At 41.7% G+C, this 27,016-nt stretch overlaps 1 protein-coding gene and 1 long non-coding RNA gene across 2 annotated transcripts in view; one reads left to right on the forward strand and one right to left on the reverse strand.

The window, feature by feature from the left end:
* The window catches only part of PCSK6 (proprotein convertase subtilisin/kexin type 6), a 79,336-nt gene extending 54,781 nt beyond the window's left edge, over window positions 1-24,555 (forward strand). The window contains exons 11-18 of the mRNA XM_042475901.1: window positions 211-331; window positions 6,366-6,554; window positions 7,330-7,466; window positions 10,343-10,522; window positions 13,504-13,606; window positions 16,066-16,262; window positions 17,687-17,774; window positions 24,477-24,555. Coding sequence (XP_042331835.1) covers window positions 211-331; window positions 6,366-6,554; window positions 7,330-7,466; window positions 10,343-10,522; window positions 13,504-13,606; window positions 16,066-16,262; window positions 17,687-17,774; window positions 24,477-24,525 — 1,064 coding nt within the window. The 3' untranslated portion in view covers window positions 24,526-24,555. The remainder of the gene's footprint in view (window positions 1-210; window positions 332-6,365; window positions 6,555-7,329; window positions 7,467-10,342; window positions 10,523-13,503; window positions 13,607-16,065; window positions 16,263-17,686; window positions 17,775-24,476) is intronic.
* On the reverse strand, window positions 10,619-26,165 carry LOC121934947. The gene is made up of 2 exons (XR_006104707.1): window positions 26,121-26,165; window positions 10,619-10,973 (listed from the first exon to the last, which is right to left on the reverse strand). It is a non-coding gene; the product is annotated as an uncharacterized LOC121934947 (long non-coding RNA).
* Between the last annotated feature and the right edge of the window lie 851 nt (window positions 26,166-27,016).

Below are 27,016 nucleotides of genomic sequence, written 5' to 3' on the forward strand. Positions count from 1 at the left end.
GGTTCAAGGAGAATAGCTGGAGGAAAAAAATCAATGGGAAATCCATGGGCAAGGACGGGACAGAATAAGAAGAACAAGTTCTAAAATCCAGGGAGTTTATGGATTAACAAAATCTGTTTACAGTTACAGTTAAAAACCTATCTCTCTAGCTTGTGAGCAATAACAGGTCTTTGATAAACCAGTGAATCTCTGAGACACCTGTCTTTTCAGTTAGCCATTTGTATGGATTTGGCCTGGTGGATGCAGAAGCTCTTGTCGTTGAAGCAAAGAAATGGCAGATGGTCCCTGCCCAGCACATTTGCGTTGGAACTTCAAATAAAAAGCCGTCGTGGTGAGTATGAATTGGTATACCTCTCCTCCACTACCTCTGTAGTACTTTTATTGCAGGGCTAAAAGTGTGTTGCATGTTTTTCCACAAAGGATTTCAGATATTTTTCAAGTGAACCCATAGAAAAGATGCATAAAAATGATAAAGGCATGGGCTCTTTCCCTTGTGAACAGGCACCCCAAACTTCACGTGTTTACACTGCTTCCACTCTGATTTACTTTGGAGAGCAAAGGTATTTCTGACAATGATCAGAAATGCTATTCTCTGTTCTTTTAGTCCCTGATTTGTTGTTAACTGTCTTTGAGTCAGCTTTGACTCATGGCAACTCTGTGGATCAGACAACTCCAGACTTCCACCTGGTACCAAGCCTAAGTACCCCAAAGGAACCAGACCCTGTCTGATCTTGGAAGCTAAGCAAGGTCAGCCCTGGTTAGTACTTGGGCGGGAAACTACCAGGGAATACCAGGTGCTGTAAGCTACATTTCAGAAGTGTGAACTAGGAAACCACTTCTGAGTCTTCTTTGCTTAAGAAAACCCTATGAAATTAATGGGGTCCCCATAACACGACAGTTGAAGGCACATACATAGGAGCGTGCATACACTAACCATACACAACCAGGATAATAATAATACTAATATTAATAATATTAATTGTAAGCCAGTCTGATAGCTTTTAGGGCTGAAGGGCAGGGTATAAATACCATAATTAGCTTATTTGCTGTTCACCGCTATGATCTTTGGAATAGCGGTATATAAATAAAACAAATTATTATTATTATTATTATTATTATTATTATTATTATTAAATAATATTGAGGCGAGTAACAATCATAAAATCACAGTGACATTAATTAAACATAATTCCCTAACCCCCCATTAAAATAGAAAACATCATAAAATACAATCAATCTAAAATTAACCTAGATAAGCACTGACTATGACCTGGTACCTTAATACCCCAAGTCCATATATTGAGGAAGAAAGGTATTCCCACCCATGGTCAGAAATGCTTTTCTCCATTCTTTTAGTGCCTTCATGCCCTGGTACTAACCATACACAACCAGGATCAGCACTGACTGTGGCCTGAAACTTTAACTTTGGTTGAAGTATGCCTAATACCAGCTTAAGGCTGGTATTATTCACAGGTCTTCCTTGGAGGAAGACAGAAGATGCATGGGCCTAACTGAGATACAAGTGGAAGAACAAGAGAATCATAGAACTGGGAAGTCTGAAGGGATCCCCAAGTGTCATCTACTCCAAGCATGGAGGGTTTCCACCTTTCCTGCTGCCAAACATCTGCAGTGTTCGTAAGCTATGTGAATTATTTAAGTTAGGTTTCAAGTAAAAATTAAACCAAATAAATAAACCTCTCCAGATGAGCAGTGTGTGGAGGAAAGGGACAAAATATTTTTCTTTCTCTCCCTTTCTATTCTTTTGAAGCTGCCCCTCCTACCATACTGTTATTTAAAGAATGTGTATCCCTCCCTTTTTAGGCTCCCAGAGCAACTTACAAAGAGACGTAGCATGACAGTCCCTGCCCTCAGGCTTACTATTTACATTTTAAAACAGTCATGCCTAAGGCATAAGAGATGGAGAGAAAAAAGAAACAATATGGGATGGTTCCTCCTTGCTCCAGTCTCCAGGGGAAAGGGTGGCAACTCAATATGTGTGCATGTGCTGTCAAGGCACTTGTTGTTGACTTATGGTGAGTTCATGAATTTCATAGTGTTTACTTAGGAAAAGAAGACTCAAAGCGGGGGTTTCCATTGCCTTCCATTGAAATTTGGCTTACAGCACCTGATGTTCCTTGGGCTAGTCTACACATAAGTGTAATATGTAAATTGCTGCAGTTTTTTTCCACATTTGCACCATTGTGTTCACTTTCCTGCACAAATTTGCATCCATTTGCCCTCCCTGTGCTGCCATGCGATTCCATCCAAAGCGGACACATGGCCACATGTTTGATAATGCACATCCTCGCAGATAATGCAGTAAATATCACAAATCCTTTTTAGTTGAATTTAGGGAATTCCCCCCACCACCACCACCACCATGCAAAAAGCCCAAATTCTTCTGCATGTGGCCAGATCATAGTCTGTTTGATTTAAATGAAGAATATTTGAATCGTGTAGGCCCTGACCCTGCTTAGTTTCCAAGACCACATGAGTGATGTCAAAGTGGTGTCAAACTGCATTATTTTTGCAGTGCAGATTCAAAGTATTCCAGCCTGAATGTGCTCAGAAAGCATGGAGCACTGGAATGCTCCTGAAAGGGTGTGTGTGTAGTAACAGAAAAGTGGTGGTAACAGAAAAGCAGTGGCTGGAACATTGAATGGGAGATGCCACAGCTGTTGCATTTTGTGTATCTCCCTGCTTTTTAACAGAAGGGCCATCTGGAAAGTAGGCTGCATCTACACTGCAGAATTAAAACCGTGTGATACCGTTTTAACTGTCATGGCTCAACGCTATGGAATTTTGGAATTTATAGTTTTGTGAAATAGTCAGTCTTCTCTGTCACAGGGCTCTGGTGCCACATCAAGCTAGAAATCCCAGGATCTCATAGGATTCCATGAGCTGTGACAGTTAAAGCAGTGTCAAACTGCATTAATTCTGCAGTGTGGCTGCACCCTTAAATGCAAGTCCAAGTACAGTATGTTTGCAAAACCCTGACAAGAGATGAAAATCTACAGAACCCTCCCCAGGGTTTAACTTCCATCCATCAAGGAACTGATCTGAGATTGTTAGGTTACTTTGATGGGTTCATTCTCAAGAGAGGTGAAGAACAGGTGTGTTCCTAGACTATTTTCCCCCTAAGCTTTTTTCTTTGCTTTGCACTGCATTGTCATTCTCTCTCCCACCCATCCCTTCTCTAAGAGTTTGTTTTCTGCTGGTAGAGCTTGCTGTGGCTTTTGCCTTGACTGGTTCTAATTACTGAGCTGCATAAACTCTTTTTGAACCCTGAGGATGATTGGAAGTTGGTTCAGCGTTGCCTTGATCTAGATTCCCTGCGTGTGCAAGCAACTTTCTGCTCTCCTCCCATCTCCCTCCTGTTCTGGGGTGTGGATCAGCTACAGTAGAAAACATAATGTTACTCATTATGCAAAGGCATTGTTGTGCCCATGTTCACAAGCCATTGCAGTGGAGTGATTAGAATATAGACCTAATCTGGAGACATTCATGTTCTCCCTGTACCCAATGTGGCGTAATGGTTTGAATGTGGGACTAGGACTCCAAAGACCAGGGTTTGATTCATCACTTGACCATGAAACCTATTGGGTGATCTTGGACAAGTTGCATGCTCTCATCCTCAGGGGAAGGCAAGTGCAAACCTCCTCTGAACATATCTTGCCAAGAAAAACCCATGAGAGGTCAGAAACAACCTGAAGGTACACAAAGCCATATCCCTACCTTCAGTACAGTTGGAGTCTTATGCTGCCTGCCATCCTAATTATGCCAGCCATTACATATGCTAGGAGGTTGTTTTAGGTCACATCTGCTGAAATTTCACTGTGTTGTTAGAAGCATCAGCATTCTCATCTCTTATCTTATTTACTTTCGAGGAGGCCTTTTGCCCACACTTAACCTGTCACTAGTTTTCTGCACTGTATCTTATATAATACTCTATAGGTTACACAAGGTTATACTCTGTACCTCACAGATTTATTCCCAGGTATCAGAGTTGGCAACTGAATAAACCTGGGTTGTAACCCCATTAACTAGGAAAAAATCAAAGGCTACGAACGGCACCATGGTGTGAGCCTGTCTGCTCAATTGGAAGCCTGCAGAAATACACTGGGTATAAATATGGTGGATATGTGGCCTAGGTGCAGAAATACAGTGAGCATGGGAGATCTGATCTACACATTGAGAAAACTCCGTTCAAACTTTGTTTCAGCCAAGGAGATAGGGTTGGCTGTACCATTAACTAGGCAGAGTGAGGCAGCAATGAGAGCTGGGAAGAGAGAACTGTACACAACACAGGCTTCTTTGCAGCCTAGGCTGTTATCTTCAGCTGCAATGGATAATCCTCTTCCACCACCAGTGTTGTCTTGTGCTTTATCCCAGGTGGTAAGATACCTTCAGACAGCCCTGAATGGAGGCAGCTCTCATTGCACATTTAACTGCAAAGCCCTCCATTGCCACAAAGGGGAAATCCATACATGCAGGTGCTTTGCCTTGCAGCGCACATGGAGCTCCAGATTTAGGAAGTACTGGATATTAATGACACTTCAGTAGGCAGGCTTTCTGCATGGTAGCATGTTACCTTCTTGCTTTTATGCAACCTGCTCCTATTTTGGACCAGGATTCTAGGGCTGACATTACTTAAACTACAAGCTGCAAACATTTGGGCAAAACAGTATTTTGAAATCAGTTCAATCTGCGTGTAAGTAATGTTTTGAAGTCCAGATGACAATGTTGTTGTTGTTTGAACTCTCTCTCCCCGGTAAGTGACATCATCATTTATAGCTTTCATAAATTCTTGCTTTATGAGTAAGACAAAATTAAAGAGAGACGATGTAATCCCCATGAGCATCTTCCAGCATATGCTAGAAGCATCACTAGAGCAAGTCTGTGGACTGACAAGCAATCCTCCCAATAAATTGGACATTAGCAACATGTTCACAGTTTGGTGCGGGAATTTGGCTCATTTCTGGTGGGTGGTGACTCTAAAGCAGCGGGGGACTCTGCTCTTTAAAAGCATAACATCTTCAGCTCAAAGAGATCCAAGAATGCTGAAGCAATCCGCTTCCCTCCAGTTCAAGAAGGATATTATGGAGAAAAGCCATAGGCTAAACCTGTCCTTGTGAAATGAAAAGGAAGTTCCAAGGACAGTCCATCAGCATCTTGTTCTGACCTGACCCTTTGGTCCCTGGAGGTGCATGATGCAGCCCTATTGATTCACATAGCGCATAGATTAAACTGAGGAATTTATCACCACAAGATGTAGTGACAACTGAAAACTTGGATGGCTTTTAAAAGTGATTGGGCAGATTCATAAAGGTTAGGGCTATCAGTGGCTATTAATTCGGCTTACTTATGTGTCACTTCCTATATCGAAGGTAGTGCTCCTTTGTATTTCAGTTGCTGGGATTTATGCATGAGGCAGAAGGTGCAGTTGCACTCATGCCCTGCTTGTGTGCTTCCCAGACTGCATGAATGAACTGCTAGACTCGACAGACTGATCCACATGCCCCTTCTTACATTGTTTTGCTTGAAATTCATTCTATAACTGACTTCTTCATAATGCCTTGTGAAAACATATGTTCTTGTAAAACTAAGCATATTTAGGCCAGTGCCTGGATGAGAGGCGCTCCTGGAAACTCGATGTATTTTATTATTTGGGGGCTCCATAAGGGGAAAAAAATGAGGTATAAATGTACTTGTTAAAATAAAATAAACATGTACAATCTCCAGAGGAGACAGGGTTTTCTGTGCCATGCTCTACAGATTTCCATTTGGTGGAAACACAGAGATGGGTTTTCTCTGTGGTAGGTAATGCCTGTCTTCGGGAATGATTTCCCTTTGCAGTACATCATGCCTCAGTGCTGATTTCTCTCCAGTATTTAATGAAAACCAGTGTTCTCACCTTGGCTTTCTCCCAGCTGTAAACTACATCAAACTCTTATATGCTGTGTATTTTTGTTAGCTCATTTCATTGATGTAAACCAGTGCTTCTTAAGATATATGATGTGAGGGACTGACATTTTTTCTTTATCCAATGTGGCAGGGTACCATATTTGTGCCCATTGGCTACAACTGTTTCTTTTCTAGGAACTCTCCAGAGACTTCCAGGTGATGGCTCAAGATGTGACACTGGTCCACAGACCACCATTTTGAGAAGCAGTAGTCTAAACTATTTTGGAGGGGTTGTAAATGAGAATTATTATAGAAATATTGCTTATCAATAAATAGGCAAGAATACAAGGAATTACTGATTAACTAGACATGGCGAAGTTCATTTATCATCTGATGCCTCCAACGCCCTGGATTCTGGTTGCCTGACCGCTGTAGGCTTTCCTTCATTTCCCATTTTTTAGGTTCCTTTCTGCTTACAAGACATTGCGGACAGCAACTGTAACCAATGCCTGTGCTGACCAGCCTGACCATCATGTTGCTTATCTGGAGCATGTTATTGTCCGAGTTACTATTTCACACCCTCGACGGGGAGATCTCCAGATCAGCCTAACATCTCCTTCTGGAACTAAGTCCCAGCTCCTGGGAAGGAGGTAAGCTTCATTAGTGAAGTACATTTTGTAGTGGTCTTCTTGTGTGTTTTTACTCATTGCATGTTGCTAACAGATGTTTCAGCTTTTCTTTGACACAGTGTGTAGACACACTGCGTCAAAGAGCTGTGGAAGAGCCATGGTATCGGCTATGGCGCCCTTTCCATGGTGCAAAAAGAAGCCACTTTTTGCAGCTTCTGTGTGCGCCACAGACCTGCTGGGTTAGTGGCATGATGTGCAGTTGCCTCATCCCCAACCCAGCACTTCCAGGGGCTGCACAGAGCAATCTCTTACGGGCGATCTATCCAGCCCCTTTGTTAAACATTACACTGCTTTCTATTGGTATTTCTCTGTGTGAAGATCTATGTCTGTGTATGTGCCAAACAAGCAGAACTGGGTGGTATTGGATGCGCAGGATGCTATGTGTGATAAGGTTTTAGCCCAAATGAAGGTTGAAATGCTGGAAAGATTATGAAGGTGTGATAAGGAAGAGAGAAGTCCGAATTGAATAGTGTTTTTGAAAACACTGTTTTAGCAGGAGAAGAGCCTAGTGTGAAAAGGCCCTTACTCATTACTTGTGAGACATGTCCCATGAAGAAGAGCAGGAAGGTTTTCCCCCTAACTGCTGCAAGATACTGGATAACCATTTGCTGAGGCTGTTCTGACTTCATGGATTTTCTGCACTAAGTAGGAAGATGGGCTATTTGGCTTAAATCTACCCACCCCTGCAAAATCTATAGGTCTATACATCAACCTTCATATTGTCATCCATTAACAGACAGCATGACGATTCCAGTCAAGGCTTTAAACATTGGGAGTTCATGACCGTCCATTGCTGGGGAGAAAAGGCAGCCGGAGAATGGTCACTGGAAATCCAGGATAAACCATATCATGTACGAAACCTAAACATACACGGTAAGTACCTCTGGATTGTGTCCTTTTCTCAGAACTTGCAAAAATTACAGGATGTCAGAGGTGTACAAATGGAAGCATTGAACAGAGACACCTCATGATTGTTGGTTTTAAATGCATCTAGATTTGTATATAAAAACCACTAGGCACGGTAACATTTTTGGGAATCTGTAGAATTAACATTGACTTGATGGATTTATTGCTTTGGGGGTGTGATTGCAGCAAGAACACGCATACGTTTTACCCCGTAAAACTGATGAAAACCAGTGTGATATATACATATTTATGGTGCGCAGACATTCCAAATGTGCATACTTTAGAACTCTGATGTTTAAATTTTATAGGTCTTGACTATAATTCCCCTCCCCCTTGGATTAAAATCAGAGTAGCAGAAGGAGAGGAATAGGTAACTGGATGGCAGAGTTGTACAAATGGAAGCATTGAACAGGGACACCTCATGTTATTGTGTTTAAATGCATATAGATTTGTATATAAATCCCACTAGGCATGATATACTATCTCCCTAAGTCGCTCCTCATAAGGCTTTATGGTTTCCAGGCCTTTCCCCATTTTAATCACCCTTCTCTGGCAGGGACGTAGCCGGCGGGGGGGGTTCTTGGGGTCCGGACCCCCCCTTCCATTAGAAAAATGAATGGTGCGTGCTGTTGCGCCACCGCACTCAAGCCCCATTATAATGGTGGCACTTAGTCTGGAACCCCCCCTTCCTAAAATCCTGGCTACGTCCCTGCCTCTGCACACGTTCCAGCTTCTTTCCTGTACAGTGGTACCTCGGGATACGAAATGCGCGGGTTACGAAATTTCCGGGATACGAAAAAGTTGGATTGGCAAAAACTGTTTCGGGTTACGAAATATTTTTCGGGTTACGAAATTCATTTCGGCGCGAAATTCAAATGCTATAGGCTTCCAGCGCTAACGGAAAGCTATTTCGGGTTACGAAATTTTCGCGTTACGAAGGGAATGGCGGAACGAATTAATTTCGTAACCTGAGGTACCACTGTAGTTTGAATCCATTGCTCCATGTCCTGGACTCTGGAGCAGCAGAAAACAAGCTTGCTCCATCCTCAATATGACATCCCTTCAAATATTTAAACATGGCTAACTAACATGTCTTTAATGTTCTGTACATCTTTAAACTTGATAGCCTTATTTAGTTCATAGAACTAACAGAGGCAGGGAGGATCTTAGTATTGTGTAAGCTTGGGCCAGCAGTCCCAATGCAAGGTGGTAGCCAGTAAGCAACTATACATTTGGCATAGGTGCTGATCATAGCTACCTCTACTCGCCTATCTAATCTTCCTAATCTTTATAGGTAAGAACTGGTTTTTCTTTCTCCCCTTGATCACTACACATACAACTCACCTCATCAACAGTTGTGCTCACTCTCACACTCTCTGTGTGTGTTCTGACCACCTCCTAAAATATATTTATCGCAGGAAGCTGCTATAAATCCCTGCAAACACATATTTCACCATACCTTTCCTGGAGGTCTTTAAAGCAAATTTGTTCTGCACTCTGGTGGATTACTTCTAAAGCTCCTTGGTATATGTGTTTTTTTATTTTTTAAAAGCCCTCAAAACCACAGCCAAACCTGAGTTCCATGGCTGGCACCTTATTGGAAGGACATCTTTTAATCTTCCTTGACCCCTTTGGACAGTTTGATTTATAACGATTGGTTTCTTTTTAAAACAGTTGTTGAGAAGAATAATCTTGAAAGAAAAGCCAAGGACTTGTGCATGTTAGCAAATCGTAATGCACACACCTTCCTGGGAATTAAGGGGATTTAAGGCGTTGGCTTCAAACAAAGAATACTGGCAACATGATTAACTGGCCTTTTGAGCATTGTGGAAGGATGGAACTTGTCAGTCCTTTCCAGAATAAGGGAAGTTTTCACATAGCCACAACTGGCAGTTTACACTTATCTGGTATTCTTCCAGTACAAAATTTGTGATAGTGGGCTAGTTTCTCCAAGTTGGACTGTGCCCACTGCAACTCTTTTTCCTCTGCAATCTGCAACCACTCAAGAATGTTGTGCATGTCCCTCTTGATTCTGGCCTTGCACAGAGGCATCTCAACAGGCATGGCAGTTGCTCCCTAAAGCATTTTCCCCATAGAATCATAGAGTTGGAAGAGACCACAGGGGCCATTGAGTCCAACCCCTGCCATGCAGGAACTCACAATCAAAGCACTCCCGACAGATGGCCATCCAGCCTCTGCTTAAAAACCTCCAAAAAAGGAGAATGCACCACACTCAGAGGGAGCATATTCCACTGTGTTGAACAGCTCCGATCACCAAGACGTTCCTCCTGAAATTTAGGTCAAGTCTCTTTTCCTGTAGTTTGAATCCATTGCTCCTTGTCCTAGTCTCTGGAGCTGTGGAAAACAAGCCTCTTCCTTCTTCACTATGACATCCCTTCAAATATTTATTACTGCCATGTCCCCTCTTAACCTTCTTGCTATTGCTATTGCTTTTTATTTGGCTAAACATTCCCAGCTCCTTAAGCCGCTCCTCATACGGTATGCCTTCCATTTTCTAAAACATGTATCCCAGCAGAGAATTTGGCATGGAAGGAGTTCTTGAATGAAGAAAAATGGACAAACCATGTGCTGGGTTTTGCTTGTAGGTTCTCCCTCCCCAGGAAGAATCCCCAAAATTATCCACAACCTGCAGTTTGATAGTGTCCCTTTATACTTGAAATAGTATAACTGTACTCTTTGTTCAGGATCTCAAAAAGTCAATTGCATATACTTTTTTTATTGGTAACATGTACATTTATTTCATTATTCTATTAATGCGGAGGGCTGTCCCACTAAAATTATTGCTGGTTTGATATTATTGCTGAATTCATAATATTTTGCAGGGAAGTTAAAAGAATGGAGCCTTATCTTGTATGGAACAGCTGAGCCACCATCCTCTAATTTCAGCTCCCAGCACTCCAGGTCAAGATTGCTGGAGATGCCATCATCTGACATGGACATCTCCAAAGTTGCTTTCTTCCACACGCAGATGGAGATGCCGGAGGAGGAAGAGGAATATACAGGTAAAGTACCCATCTCCCTTCCATCCTCCCTTCCTTTCTTCCTTCCTTTTCTTAATATATATGCTTCCAGAAAGATTGCTGCCACCAGTCAAAAGACATTGTGCAACTATTTGGTTTATTCCTCCTTACTAAGAATAAACTATTAAAGAAAAAGATGCATGATACAGTAGATAAACATGAGCAGGCTGTACCCAGTCAATAAAATTCAGCGAAGGAGGCAGAGCAATTGCAAAATGAAAATCTCATCCAGAAGCAGCCCTTTCCTTCCAGCGCTACTTCCTTGCATGAACAACCACAGCTGTTTCTTTTTCCTCCTTGGAAAAACTAGAAGAGTGTTCCTGGATTCATGTGTAATCCAATAACGCCAAGACTATTTATCTTTCTATTGCCAAGTCCCGCCACAGACGTTAAGACTGGAGATGCTGCTCCATTGAATTCCAAGAAATTGTCCCTGTTAAAAAGCAGTTCGTGATTTGATTGTTCCCACTTGGGAACAATAATAGAAATTCAGTTAAAATAAGAATCTTTTTGAATTTCTGGGAATCACATATTTAATTAAAACAACGGGGAAAGGGAAAGTTTCCAGCCCTCATGGGGCTGCACAGATATGCCTGGAAGGGTGTGGAAATTGCCTGTTGAATTACAGAAGTGTCTGAATGAGAATCCCAGGGGCTGGCAGGCGTGGCGGACCAGAGGCAACCAACACCGCTCCTTCCATTTCCTCGTCGCTATCAAAACATTACAAAAACATTATGCAAAATGTTATACACGGCAGAGGCAGAATAAATTATGTAAAATTAGAACAAGGCCAACATGTTTGATTTGAATAATCTCTGCAGAGTACAGAGTTAACAGAATGTTTTTTGGAGGTGATGTACAATTTTAAAGTTCCTTGGGCAGATTTGTAATTCTCCCCCCCCCCCCCAGCGTGGGGTGTTTATATGCACACAAAAGACCCATCCTCCTATCAGTGCTGGGGATATAACACAATCTTGTAACAGAGTGCTCCCCTTTTCATGGTTAAACAAATGGATAGGATGTCCAGACGTCAGTCTTAATTTGCATTGTATTTAGGACTGCAAGAATGAATACTTGATAAGGTTCCTATTGCTTTTAATCATTAATAGTTCCTGGATCAGGAAGAGGCATTGGGAGGGGATAAGGGGATTATGTAATTTTATATTTGTGTGTATAGCTATGTATTTCATTTGTGCACTTTTTATTGTTGTAACCCACCTTGATCCCTTTGGAGAGGTGAGATATAAATAAAACTAATAATAATAATAATAATAATAATAATAATAATAATAATAATTGTAAAGTTTTGTCAGGCAGAATTATAGCATGTCTTCTCATTCCTTCAAGACCACCTTTTGACTGCTGCATCCGCCATATGGCTATTTGTTGGATGAAAGAAGTAGAGAGGGAGCATGCAGATCTGTTGCTGTAGGTTGTGTTTGGATCCTGTAGGCTTTTTGCAACATGCATGACTGTTAATGTAATCCCCTTCCTGTGATCTGACAATGAAGAGAATCCTGGAAGAGACAACTGAATTTTGGAATGAGGTCTGGGCCTAGATTAAAAAGTGTTACACATGCAGCTTTGTCGTTCTTTCTACGTTGCTCCCCAGTGTGATTAAATTATTCAAACAGCAATTTACTGTGAAGTTTGGTATTGTTTTCCAGGTGGTCTCATAAATGTTGGAGGAACTCAATAATTTAGATCCTTACACAATTTGTGTTAGCTTTGAAAACTATCCCCCGAGTTGAGCTCTGTGTTTTACACGTCCCACAGATTGGCTTGGTCATGGATGTAAATTTGGGAATTTAACATGTGATGCTTGGCTTTCTTTGTTATAAGCAAAATTCTGGTTCTCATGCTTGCCATAACAATTATTTTAGAGGCACACAGACAATATCTAGGTGGCAGTATAGAATCCAGAAGTGCCCTTGGATGAGCTTGCAAAATTCAAAAGTTGCCATTGGTGATAGCATTGCCCAACTCTCTCTTGATCTGGAGACATTTATGAGACCCATTTGGAAAGCAACAACATAGTAAAGTGCTGTTTGAGTTTGTACAGCTGACAAAACCAGATTATGGTGTTTATACACTTGAGCGAAATTCAGATCTTGGTTTTAAGACCTTGTGGCAATGATTAAAAATGCCCATTGCTCTGGTTAATAGGTAGACAAAATAAGTGCCCATTGTTCTAGTTAATAGGTGGATGGAATACTTGCAAAATCTAGGGCAGGGTTGGCCCTAAAGTTATGAACCTGGATGAGGGATGTTTCAATTTAGATAGCAGGTGCGGCTTTCCAAGTAAAATGTATCCTGGCACATAGAAACTTATGACAGAGAGGACAGTTCGTACCTAGCCTAGCCTTCTTCCTGACAAACTTGTTGTGGTGTGGCTTCAAGTTATTTCTGACTTACGGCAACCTATCATGAAGTTTCCTTGGCAAGTTTGGTCAGAAGAGGCTTGCCATTGCCTTCTCTGATGCTGAGAAAGGGTGACTTGCCCAAAGCCATTCAGTGGTATTCCATGGCCAAACGGGAATTTGAATCCTGGTCTCCTGAGTCAAAATCCAGCACTCAAATCACTACACCAGACTGTCTGCCCTTACAAACTAGTCTTCTGTATCCAGGGATTTTATTCATTTATTCATTTTAACGCAGGAGTGTCCCAAAGAGAACTAGGCTGTAGATCAGTGGGAGAACTGAGTCAGTTCCAACCTCATTCTGACAAACCAAAACAGCCCTGCTGGCTTTTGACTGTCATTCTGATATCTTTCATACATTAGAGTTGGTGGAGAAAAGGGGGGGGGGGGAATAGGCCAAAACATTTCTAGGGTTGTTTTTATTCCTATTCTGATGTAATGTGACCCATTGATAGCATATGAGTACTCTGGCTGCACTTTTGTAGGTTGAACTAGGAAGAGTTTTATATCTCTTCTTTCAGCAGAACTGTCTATCTCTCTAAGGTCAATGTCATACAGAATGTGGCGACCAAGGATGTGACGGCCCCAACGCCGACCAGTGCCTGAACTGTTTCCATTATAGCCTTGGAAGTATGAAAACCGGCAGGTAACTGGTGGTCGCATTAAGGGGGGAAAGTGGGGGGGGGCACTGAGAGGGTTGAACGTCGTACCTATGGTGTGTGTGTGTGTGTGTGTGTGTGGAGGGAGAATTTATTTTCTCAAGCAGCAATAGTTGTTTAGTTTACATAAAGATTCCCATTCATTCCTCAGTTGCAGATACATGATCTTTTCTCAGCGTCCTTGACTGTAGGTGCATTGCATAGATTTAACTTTCAATGTGTATGATTGCAGCCTTATTTTCATTTTCCAGTTTGTGATTTGCATTTGCTTTCTGAAAAATAGCTTTACTTCAGATAGTCACAAGGTATTCATCCATGAGGAGGGCATGGTGTGCAAGCTACCTCACTACACTACAAGCTACCTCAACGCCTTGAGTCCCTATGATGGGAGAAAGGCGGGATATAAGATAATAATAATATTAATAATAATAATACCTCACTCACTGCATGGATGCTTATCCATTTTATCCCCTGACACCAGCTATGAAGAAAACTGATCTGCTGGTGACATGAGGGTTACAGGATAGCAAGGAAGAAAGGGCAAGATATGTCCCCAGCCCTTCCTCTCCCCATTCCTGTCTTCTAATTCTGCAGCTAGAAAAGGATCCTTGCTCATCATCCCAGATGTACATGTCAGTGTCCCAAGCAGTAACAAGATCTGAGTTTGAAATTCAAATTGAGCAAACCATCAGCAGATCAGGGAAGGGGGCAGAGGTAAGAGACAGGCATTAAGGTCAGATTGAGAGGAGGAAGCAACTAATGCATACATGGCCTGGTGATGATCAGTTTCGATCCAGATCTGTCAGCTTCGGGGTGGAAGGGAAAGAGTAGGTGCTTGGTCTGACCCCAACAATGCAAAATATATACATGTATTATTTGCATTCTGTCCAAGGAAGGTGCTAAAGATTTATACTGTAGTTAGGGATGACCTGTGCCTGGCCCAAAGTCACTGACTGAGCATTATGACTAAGTGAGGATTTAGACCAGGGACTTCCTGGTTTACATCTGTTTCTTGATGCCAGGTTGTTAACACTGGGTTTAATTTGATGCAGGATTATGGGTTTTGTTGATGTGGTTTTTTGAAGCTAAGCATGCCATAGTGTTGGCTGTGCCATATCTTTCTCATTTAGCTCTCTGTAAAACATGGATGGGCAAGTCATTGGATGCATACCACTTTTCAACCCCCTTTTTATGAGCCCAACTGCTGGCAACTGCTCCCAGCTGCTACTGCTGAACTGGCTACCAAAATCATGGTGAAGAGATGTCTCTAGAGTCCAGGAATGCTGTGAAATGATCTGTACCAACATTCTACATGGCATTATGGTCCATGGCACCATAGAGAGCCATCTGTGATGCCGTAGAGCATGGCAGATTTGGAGATTACTCTGTTGAATTGCAGCAGCAGCAGATTTGGATAGCAATGCAGTCCCTCCAGCCTTAGGCACTTACCCCCAGAGGCTATCTCTGAGGATCCAATTACTACATATATTAAATAGTTCCTCAAGCGATGAAGAGAAAGCTTTCATAAAAGACAATTGCCCCTACCTATGTCATTTGCATTTACAGTCGGAGGTCTGCATCCATGGATTCTTTATCCATGGATTTAACCATCCACAGCTTGAAAATATTTTTAAAATGTATACATTCCAAAAAGCAAACTTTGATTTTCCATTTTATATAAGGGATGCCATTTTACTATGTCAATGTATTTAATGGGACTTGAGTATCCATGGATTTTGGTATCCACAGGGGGCCCTGGGACCAAACCCCAGCAGATACCAAAGGCCTACTGTAGTATGTTTTGTTTTGTCATTGGTCATTGGAAGATAAAGGGCTAGTCACACGTAAATTTATTATGCACATTGCTGCAGATTTTCACAGATTCACAATCACAGTTATTGTCCTCACATTCCTGTGCACATTTGCATCTTTGTGCACCTATATATCCCTCTGCCGAAAATGTGCAGCCATCTGAATCCATGCAAAGCGTAACGATGGCCACATGTGTGATAATCTGCATTCCTGAGGATTTCCGGTAAAAAACGGGAAGTCTTTTTCTGCAGAGTTGAAGGAGTCCTCTCCCCTGCAAAACCCCCAGACTCCTGTGAACCATGTGTGGCTGTATTGCATCCTGTTCAAATGGAACGAGGAGTATTTTAATTGTGTGCAGACTAACCCAAAGGCAGACTTTGCATGTCTGATTGCTGAGGTGTGAGAAGAAAAAAACCTTGTTGCAAGGGAGAATATTAATCACAGGGAATATATCCTTGCATCAGTTGCTGGTTGAAGGGACAGGTGGGTGATTGTTCTAAGACTCATATGACACTGAGAGTACTAGAAAGAGCTTCATCGCTCATGATAACAGCAACGCTAGTTGTATTGGAACCTCCCTTTCTTACTTGTATTGGAAGTACACTTGAATATTGTTGGATTTCCTCCTTCTCAGGAAGTGTGTGAATTCCTGCCCTCCTGGGTACTTTGGGGACAGTGTTCAGCGGAGGTGCCGGAGATGTTCCAGAGGCTGCGAAGCCTGCCTGGGCAGGAGCCACAACTCGTGCATGGCCTGCAAGCGTGGCTTTTACCATCACCTAGAAACAAATACGTGTGTGACGCTGTGTCCAGCTGGGTTTTACTCTGACGATGGTAAGGAAGAAAAACGTTTATGAGCTAAGCTGTTGACCAGTTGAAGGGCAGCTGGTAGTTGTTCTTCACTCTCTGCTTTGCTTGTATCTGAATTGTCATTTTCACTGCCTCGTTGTCATTTCCACTTCGTCTTGGCTGGTTACAGGGATCATACCATTGCTGCTTCAACAGCAGTAGTGGTTGCCGATCTGTTTCCAAGCAGAATTCAAAGTGTTGGTTATCCTCTATTAAGCCTTATATAGATTAGATCAAGCTATCTGGCAGACAGCTTTCCAACATGACCCTGCCCAGACTCTGAAATCTGCAGGAGATGGCTTCACAGTTGTGGTTGATGGGAATACAAAGTAGGACCTTCTCAGTAGCCTTCCCCAACTTTGGTCTTCCAGATGTTTTGGACTTCAGCTACCAGAATCCCTGGCTGTTTTCCAAGCTGTCTGGGGATGCTAGGAGGAGTTGAAATTCAAAACACCTGGAGGACCAAAGTTTGGGAACCACTGCCCTAGACTTTGGAACTCCCATCATAGGAAGGAAATGGCCTCTTCATTGCTGCCCTTCCATTGGCACAGAAGACTTTTTTTATTCAGACCTTTGGAGGTAAAAGCTATTATTAAAAGGGCTGTAAGAGAGTGTTGTGTCATTTTAAATTGCATAACTGTTTTTAAAATGAGAAGTCGAAGGCTTTCATGGCTGGCATCCATAGATTTTTGTGGGTTTTGGGGGCTATGTGGCGATATTCTTGAAGAGTTTCTTCCTGACATTTTGCCAGCATCTGTGGCTGGCATCTTCAGAGAAGATGAAGAGAAGATGCCAGCCACAGATGCTGATGAAACGTCAGGAAGAAACTCTTCGAGAACATGGCCACATAGCCCAAAAAAACCCACAAAAATCTGTTTTTAGAATCTTTTTAAAGTGGATGTTTTAAATTATTTCAACATGTTTAATTCTATTTTAATGTTTACTTTTTATATGTTTTGAATCATATTACAGCCATTTTAACTGATAATCCTCCCTGAGTCCAATCTTAGCAAACTGTTGGGATATAAGCAAAATTAACCGTCATTATTTAGCATATATCATCATGGTCCATGATGTTTCTTGCTGCATTTTGCATTCATATGGAAGCTCTCTGTGTCTTGGTGACTTTTAGGATGCCATCTCAGGAATGTGTAAAGGCTCTTTAAATCAGTTTAAAGGAGGGTGGGATTCTAAAACACACATTCCAATACCATTTATATATTACCAGGTTTCTGGATTTTTAGGCATGCTAATGAAAGCATGCCTAAAAAGTCTGGTTTCTCCAGAATGATGAGTGTGTTCCATGGTTGCAACTTCCATTTAGATTGCAAAAGCCTGCAGTTCATAAGTTTTCATTCTTTCCCTCTTTCTGATTCCTTTTCTCCATTCTGGCTTCATTCTCCCACAAGGTCAAAGACGTTGTCAGAAATGTCATCAGAACTGTAAAAAGTGCATTGGGGAGATGGATAGATGCACTGTCTGCAAAGATGGATTCAGGTAAGAAGCTGATAGAAAAATATTGCTAGCTTTTCGGAATTGTGTAGCTGAAGCTTCCCAATTATTTAGTTTGGAGAAGAGGTCAACAGTTTTGTGTAGAGTTGAGCTCCTTGTATGAGGAACCTGAAAAACTCACAAAGGCAGGGTTTAAATGCAATGGCCCTCTTCATTTGGTTTGTTTCCGTTGTCTTATATACAAAGCTATGGTACCATTGAACAAAGAAATTGCATTGTGCTCCAACTCTGTGTTTATTTCCCCACTCTCTGCTGCAATTCAGTGCCCCAAACCTTACATTCCTACATAATTGTTTATATTGTTATCTTTCAGGCGTTCCATTACCAAGTCAAATCATTTTTCTCAGGGTCAGATTAAGTGCCATGTTTAGCCTGTCTTTTGTTGAGGTCCTCCCCCAAGTGGCAAATGATAACTGTTAGTTGTCTTTCTGTGGGATTTTCCTCACCAAAGTATCTTGCATTTAGTGTGATATGATTTTCCTCACCTAAGTATCTTGCATTTAATGTGATTTAATTTTCCTCACCTAAGTATCTTGCATTTAGTGTGATTTGATTTTCCTCACCTAAGTATCTTGCATTTAGTGTGATTTGTTTTGTGATGGCAAAGTAAACATGGGCTTTACTTGCAAATACGATGGACAGCTGAAGCACATATCTCTGAAGGAGAAGCCCTTTATGAGATGGAAAACTTTTAATATGCCTTTCCCTTGATATCTAGTTTGCAATTCTTATTTAAAACATCCTGCGATCATAGTTTAGTTAGGGAAGAAAAGTAGATGTATTAAAAGCATTTGCCTCATTTAATATTGAATTTAGTCTGCCCTGAATGTATTGATCTACAAGATGTCCCAAGTACAAATATTGCTTCTTATATAAGCTCACTAGGTGGTTTTGACTTATGACAACTGTATTCAAGATTTGTTCAGAAGGAAGTTTGCTTTTGCCTTCTTCTAAGGCCAAGAGAGTGTGACCTGCGGTGATTTGAACCCTGGTCTCCAGAGTCATAGTCCATTGCTCAAATTCCTACAGCATGCTAGCTCTCCAATCTTCCTAGGCAGCGTAGTCAGTAATCATGTACATATAGTCAGTAATCATGTAAAAACCTATTATAATAATCCAATCATGAATGAATAAAATCCACAATAAATGTATAAAAATAATTCTGAAAGCCAATGCATTCAGTTGAAGCAGCGTATGTGAAACATGTTGAAAAATCTTATGGTCTCTATCCATGCTGCACACTGATTTATAATAAAACTTGGCTAACTGTTCCCATCTGCTTGGTTTTGAGTCAAGGAGAGTTGTAGCATAGAGGATCAGCTCATTTTCAGACTCTCTTCCTGCTATTAGAGGCTTCTTTTCTAAACACTTATCTTCTCTTTCCTGCATCTGAAACTCAGACGCCTTGCAGCAGATATATTTGGAAAGGAGAGGTACAAGCATTTTCTGGAGGCAGGGAGGGTGAGAGCAAATAAATTTGTTTAGGGTGGATCTTGTAAAACACACCTTTTCCTGCCCAGCCTCTGATGTTTTCTTCAGTCCAGACTGTGCATCGTGTACTCTGCAAGTTATTATTCCAAACAAGCTGTGTTTACTTATTGAGAGAGGAATTAATTGGGCTGATTTATATTAGCCATTATGTGTTGTTTAAGCTACAAATTTCAACAAGGAAGACTAGACATGGTTTCTTTGGTCCATTGTATAAAAATTGACTAGACCAATGAATCCCAAACTTTGGTCTTCCAGGCATTTTGGACCTCGTCTTTCAGGGTTCCTGGACATTGGTTGCAATAGTTGGGACTTCTGGGAGTAAAAGTCCAAAATACTCGGAGAACCAAAGTCTGGGAATCTCTGGACCAGACAAACCATATATTGTCTTCCTTATTTCTAGCTGTTTTTCTCCCTTGCCATTTTTGTTAAGATCCATTTCATGTGGGCATCCAAGGAAACAAGTCAGGGACAATTCAGGATGAGAGTTTGGACAGCATAACAAAGCATGATTTAAACAAGCTAGAATTATATAAACTAACAATAGCTCATGTGGTTTCTGACTGGTTAACATCTCATGGCTTGTTAGAACAGTGGTATGTACATCCCAAGATACCAGATTTGGAAGAAACGATTTGTTGCTGCAACTTTTATCAAGTCCACTGCGAACCTGGAAAGTTCCAAAACTAGCAAAAAATGATGTCATCTTATTTATTTTCATCAGTAAACCCACTGTGGGCATTTCAACCTATGAAGTTCCAGTGCTGTCTTCAAAGGCAGCCCTTTATAACATTTTGCAGTAGTCTAGTCTGGCCAAGGCATGAATGTCCTATAGAAGGCGTCTCTCTGAAATGGCATCTGGAGATGCCAAGTGGCCACTGTAGGGAGGAAAGATGGGAAGAGGCTATTTGGCTGGCCTTAATGATGGAAAGGTGTGATAGAAACTTCAGCGAGATGGACTGTCCCATTCAAGAGATGTGTGTACATTAGAGACAGGATAGGTCTGGGTCTCTGCCCAAGAGCCTTCCAGATGTTGGAACAGATCCTGTGAAATAGCAACACCATAAACTTTCCTGTTTACAGGCCTACTCTTCTTGGCTCATTAAATGCGTTGGTTTATTAGTGGAAATCTCAAGCGTGCCATTTTGTTTAGTCACTTCGCACTTACGAAACTTGTGGCCAACAGTTAAAATGCCTCCATTCCAGAGAACTGTGTGAGTGCATGCGCACATCAGATGGCCAGTTTTATTAGTTTATTAATATATTAGTCATTTAGAGCACCAATCAATTGAAGCATATTCCTTACCGCGATGTATATGCAAAAACAAAAACCTTGAGCCCCATCCCAAAGTGATTATAATTTAAAGCTGGCCAAGTTAATCCATCCTTGGTTGATGGAGAAATGGCACTGTAAGTGTAGATTTAGATTTAGAGACGTTTAGGTGGGGTTTTAAATTTCTTTATGGAGCGAATGCAGAGTAAGGTTGCTTAATTATAAACTATTTAAAAGCATTGTCTTTTAAAAGCTTCACTGTTGTTATTTATCAGATTTTTAAACTTTAGACACTTACAATAAAATGAATCCTCTTGCTGAAAACTGGTGTTGAAGGACCATCCTGCTCACGTTTGTACTGTCTGCATCAGAAATTTGGAGTTCAAGGAAAGAAACAAGAATGACACTCACCCTTTAATTTGAGGATTTGCCTGATTGACTCGGGGGTTGTCTGCAATGACTAAAATACTCCTATTTCAGTTTAATAGAATGTGGATGGTGACACAAGTTACAAGAATCCAGCTTTTTGAAGAGGGGACTTCTTAAAGGCTTTGTAGTTTTTTATGGAGTACCTTCAGAAATTCCCATTATTGTACGTGCAGCTTTCCATCTGCTTCGCCTAGATTCAGACGGCGTGTGGTTTTCAGCAGAGGGAGGTGAATGGATGCAAATAATGCAACTTTGCACGGAAAAATGAAAACAATTAAATTCTATGCAAATGCGTGAAAATCCACGCAATTCATTTAATGCACTAACATATCATTGCACTCAGTCTGACCTTATGCGATACAAAGAGGAAAGGCAAGGCAATATCGGGACACTGAAGTGATATGCTAGAAATAAGAGATGCCTTTATACTTTAAAAGAAACAAAGAGTTAGTCCAATGAGTAAGGACTAACAAGTTTTATTTGGGCATAAGCTTTTGTGAACTGCAGTCTGCTTCATCAGATGAGTTGCAGTCGCAAATGTCTTGCTTTTAAGGGGACACAGACTCTTTGCTGGTTCTTGTTCAACATGCTAAAAAACCTGAAGCTAATACTTTGGGAAGGTAAGTCTTTGTGTCCATTTCCTCCTAGTGTTGTTAGCATTCGTAACAGGAGTCAACAGCCAAGCTGTATCTGGCCATCTCTGTCCAACATGAGCATCCAAAGATCCTTTATAATCCCCTCCCAGTTGCATTTCCCAAGCTGGCAATAAACTCTGGTGTTTCACCTGCCTTCCGAAGGAAGATGATGCATAACATCTCCAGATGATTTAAGAAGATGGTCCTACTGGAAGTTTCCCTCCGGGAAGAAGAGGAACTAAAAATGTCAAAAACTCCAAGAGCTTTATCTGAACAATTTGTTTCGGAGGGAGTCCCAAGGCCACCTCAAAGCCACTTTGTGGCCATGTGGTCTCCACTGCAGAACTCAAGGCTTCCTCGCGTGATTCATTTATAGGGCACGTAATTGGGGCTGAGTGACTGCTTCAGTAGCAGCACTTTGGCTAAAGTAGAAATTGCAAGTTCCAAAAGATTATCTACTTTGCAGGTGGTAAAAACTGGCTTTGGCTGCCAGGTACAACTGTAGAAGTTTCCTTTTATTGTTCACCAGCCGTTTAGCTTGGCCCCCAATCATTCTTTGTCACCTCGAGGAGCTGTTGGCAGCATCATTCTGTTTCTGGTGCGTGTTAAAAAGGGAAGGCAGGCAGGCAACTACCATATTCCAGGGTCACAGGCTCAGGCCGAATGAAAGACATAACCATGTAGTCTAAAAAAAATCAGTACGCAAAGGGATCTTGCAGCCACTTTGGGAAATCTGCAAGAAAGAAGCTGGACTGCCTGAGCTTTTGTGGCTTGAGTCTCCTTCCTCAGAAGCAGTTTTTAAAGCTGGGAGAGATGAACTATACAATCATCTAGTGCTAGTACAGGCTTCCCCACTCGGTGCCCTCTGTAATCCTGTGATTCCTATAGGATATTGGTTGGAGAGGCTGGGAGTTATAGTCCTACACATCTCAAGAGCAACAAGGAGGGAAAGCTGGGTGTTGATAGCTGAGGTGAGATTTGCACTTGTGGCTTTCTGTCATGTGCTGGAAACACTTCCATTCAAAAGTCCGGCTTCCATAATGAAAACCTTTATTCAGAAAACTATATATGTTCTCTACATGTGTATACTATCAGGAATAGTTGTTGTTGTTGTTGTCGTGGGCTTTCAAGTTGTTTCCGACTTATGTCTACCATAAAATCTATCCTTCATGCTTTCTTGGCAAGATTTGTTCAGATGCCAAGATTGTCATTGCCTTCTCCTGAAAACTGTGAGCATTGACTTGCCAAATGTGACCCAGTGGTTTCATGGCCAAGAGGGAACGCCAACCCTGGTCTCTAGAGTCATGTCAACACTCAAACCACTATGCCATGCTGGCTCTCAGACATCAGCACTAACATAGCACAATTAAAGCATACATTGATTCAAACTTTGAGTGGGCTGGCACCCCATTTGCCCTTAAAATCAAACAAACCCATTTCTCCCTCCTTCAAGATCGCCTCTCATTTCATCCATTCTCATGAGACCACCTAGTTTCCAACTTATGGTGACCCTATGGCGAACCTTCTTGGCAGGATTTGTTCATAGGAGGTTTGAGGTTTGCCATTTGCCTTCCATTCTCTCATCAAAATAAAGGTGGTCAACTGGAGCACACTTTCCAAACAAAACAAGGAATGGTAACTAGGCTTTTGCTCCTAATCCTCTGACAAAAGAGCATGTACAGATATAATGAGAGGTATCCACTATTAGGAACCTTGCAATTCCACATGCATCAGGACTTCCCACGTTCATCTATATAAAATTAGCACCTTGAGGGAAAGTGGCCATGCCTCTGCCAAGATTTCATGCACTACTTGAACCAATCTGCACAGTCTGTTCACAAACTGGGGGGAGTCATCCTGCCAGGCAGGCTGGGCTCCTTTGTAATTTCTTGAGTGAATGCACAAACCATCCTCTAGTGTTTCTCGATCAATGCTCCATGGCATTGCCAAAGATAAGTTGACCTTCTAGCTGGATGCGATTAGTGGAGCTAATGAATGGTGGATTAAATTCTGTGGTCTGCTGGGTTGACTGGTCTGGGGTTTTAAAGGAACCCTTTGGCTCCAGTTGTGCCAAGCACAGCGACCTCTTGGTAAGACAGAATCAGCATTGGAGAAACAAGGAAATGCCTTTTTTTGGAATCAAAGAGTAGGAATCTCTAGTAAGAAGGACTAAATCTCCACTTCTAGAAGCAGAGTGTCTGTGCTTTTTCTCCCTCGCCTGCCATCTTCTCTGTTATTGCCGGGGTTTCTGTTTTTCATGTGCAAACCTCTGAGGAATTGGGGCATGACTGCCTCCTTATATATTTAGGAAGGGCTTTGTCCCTTTCCTCTAGGTCTAGAGTTTACGTCTTATTTTAAAAATGGCCCTATTGCCCAGAGCAAAAGATTAATTTTAGTTATGGTTTACCTCTGCTTCATTTGCCCCTAAATCTTTATTGCTTTGGGTTGGGTAGGTTTGTTGGACAGAAAAAGAGATATTGCAAGAGAGGTAAAGAGATATCCAAAGACAGAATCTTAACAGAGAAATATTGTATGGGTGGCCAGTAAGAGACCAATGCCTGCAGAAAAGAAGATTTGTCTTGAACAGGAAAACCTACACAGTGGTACTGAAGTTATTCCGTAACTGAAGGAGCAATTCTTTTTCCTCCCCCAGGAGCAATCCTTGCCCCCCTGGGAAGGCACTGAGATGCAGAGGTTGTGCTGAAATGCACTCTGTTAGGAAGGGATTTTAGTTTTGTTTTGGTTAAGGAGACTCACAGCCCTGCTGATAGGGGTACCCTTTTTCCCGTTGCAAGAAGTATGGGAATGTTGCCGGCTTTGGTGCAGATATGCTCTATCTCTTCTACTTGCTTTTCTTGACAGCCTTGTGAACACAGCTGTGTTATGGGGTGCAAACCGGGCATGTACTTGATCAAGGAACCCGTGCGTGTGAAGGATTCCGCTCAACTGCCGGACTTACAGGTTGTGACAATCACCAAGCCACTTCCAAGCATGCTATTGAACCTGAAGTGGATATGGAGGGCAGGGATGGTGTGGATTGATACACTTTTGATTCAAATTGTGCCTTGGAATATGAGTGTCCATGGCTGCAAATGAGGACAAAGCTTGCCTGCCTGCCTGTTCACTGGAGCTGAACCAACCAAGCCCCAGTGACCTGGGGCTTCAGACAAAGAGAGAAGGTGCTATCTTGTCTGATGCATTGGTGCTACACATTTTGGAGGCCATTCAAGACAGAGTTTCAATGGTGCAATTGGAACAAGTGCTTCAGTGGTTCTGGGTCCCATCCACACACTCACAACCTTTTGTTGTGAAGTTGTCAAGAAAAAATGCTCCGTAAGAGAGGGCTGTAGATCTCTGAAAATGTTGCCCCCTTACTTGACCCATTTTTCAACTGGAGGAAGGATGCCCAGAGTTACTGCCCTCATACCTTGAGCCTGAAGAGCATCCAGAGCCATTTCTCCTCATTTCTGCCACAAGCTCATGTTGCAGTAGCCCTGGTACACTTTGCTTAATAAAGATACCAGTTATTGCTACAGTGATCTGGTTGTGCCACCACTCTCATGTGATGTCAACACAGCTTTGTGTTTTATGAACAGTGATGCCCTGCAGAGATCTTGGGCAGAACCCATTGGCACAGAACCAGAACCTCATTGAGCAGAATGTGCAGCAGGGTCTCCCAGTACAGCTGAAGACAACTTCGTACACACAGGGACACTGTGTATTAAGTATAAGCTCATTAGGTCTATGGTCCAAAATAAGCCAATGCTCCACCGTATACCTGAGGAAGCAAGGCTCGGGTCGCTATTCTCCCTGACTTGTTGGGCTTTGATTAGAGAGGGTAGTATAACCATAAGTATGAAAGCCATGTAACGGTAAACTTATAGTAGGCATGAACCAGAAAGTGGGATCAGAAGGAGATGCATGAGTGTTTACTTATTTGTTCTTCCCGATCAACACCATATCTCAACACACTTAAATGTATTTGCCAGGTATTATGGTTATGTTAATCAATATATAAATCCCTGCCCTTCTCTACTCCCCAATAGCTGGTAAAGGTATACTGCCTCTGAAAAGGGGGCTCTACTTGTTATGTGGCAGATAGCAGTTAATAAACTTCTGCTCTTCAGTTAATTCCTCTCCCTTGAAAATCATCTCATCATCATGCAGCAGTTAATTCCATAGCTGGATATGGAGGTACTTTGTCAAGATATGAAAATGGAAGAGTTAGGTGAGAAGAGGCAATTGAGATAATTGAAAGAGAGAAGAAGAATTTAGTCACTGGACTGACTTCTGAGGTAAGCATAGGCTTGTATTTGTTAGATAACCTCTGTCAGGGTTCATGGCACAGCCATCTCCTCAAAGGGAGCTATATTTCAACCTTTTGTGTTTTATTTTTTATGAATTTTTAATGTAAGATCAAAGGAAAGAGCAGAGAGAAGAGAAGGTGAAAGTACAAGGAGATAACTGAAAGTCAGGGTATGTTCATGAGCTGGCATATGTACTCACGTGTAAGCTGCCCATATATCCAAGATATCGAGTTCACTCTGTAGAATGCACATTCCTATGTAGTATAAGCAGATTTTAGTACAGTATTCAAAGCTTAGGAATATTAACAAAACAAAAGTGCACTAGTGTTTGCCATGTTTTACATGTAACTCATTACTTGCAAATCCTGAACAAAGTAATTAATTACAAGCGCATTCACCCGTGTTAAAAATAATAATTAAAAATCATGAAAATGGTTAAATCCACCAATTCCCCGTACTTTTACCATCACAAGTAAACTTTGCTCACTATGAGGAAAAGGAATGCAATTCTGATGATTCCTAGTTGGAATCTACTAGTAACAACATTGGCCTTTGGATCAAGAAAGGCAACAGGTTTAGGGTAGCTAACTGAAAGAAAGAAGCTGGTAGCATAAGTTTTCGTAGACGTTCATGTTAGTCTCCGAAAGTAGTCAAAGATCCCTTGGGCATACTGATTTTCCAGACTAACTCGACTATATCTTGAATTCTATTTTTTTAAAGTTTAGTCTACATCCAGATTTTATTTCAAAGAGTCATAGACCTTTTGAAGATGCCTTTGTTTTGGTCTAGCGCAGTCACACCAACCACATTTCCTAGTCTAGCACAGTGGTCCTAAGAGCTGAAGACCAACCGTATCTATAGATGCAAGTTTGGGAACTCGGTAGCTAATCTAAGTCCAGTTGAATTCCATTTGTTGTGCTATTTGTAAAGCTGAAGGTATGTTCAATATAGTATTACTGAACAGAACGTTGTTTTATTTCCATCTTGTCAAATCTGATTCAGGTTAACCTATGATGAGAGACCCCAAAATCCCTGGTTATCAACTTGCCCTGCTCAGGTCTTGCAAAACAACTGCCCTGCTAAGTCATGTATGAA

Source organism: Sceloporus undulatus, chromosome 6 (genome assembly GCF_019175285.1).
Source record: "Sceloporus undulatus isolate JIND9_A2432 ecotype Alabama chromosome 6, SceUnd_v1.1, whole genome shotgun sequence".
Classification (NCBI taxonomy): Eukaryota; Metazoa; Chordata; class Lepidosauria; order Squamata; family Phrynosomatidae; genus Sceloporus; species Sceloporus undulatus.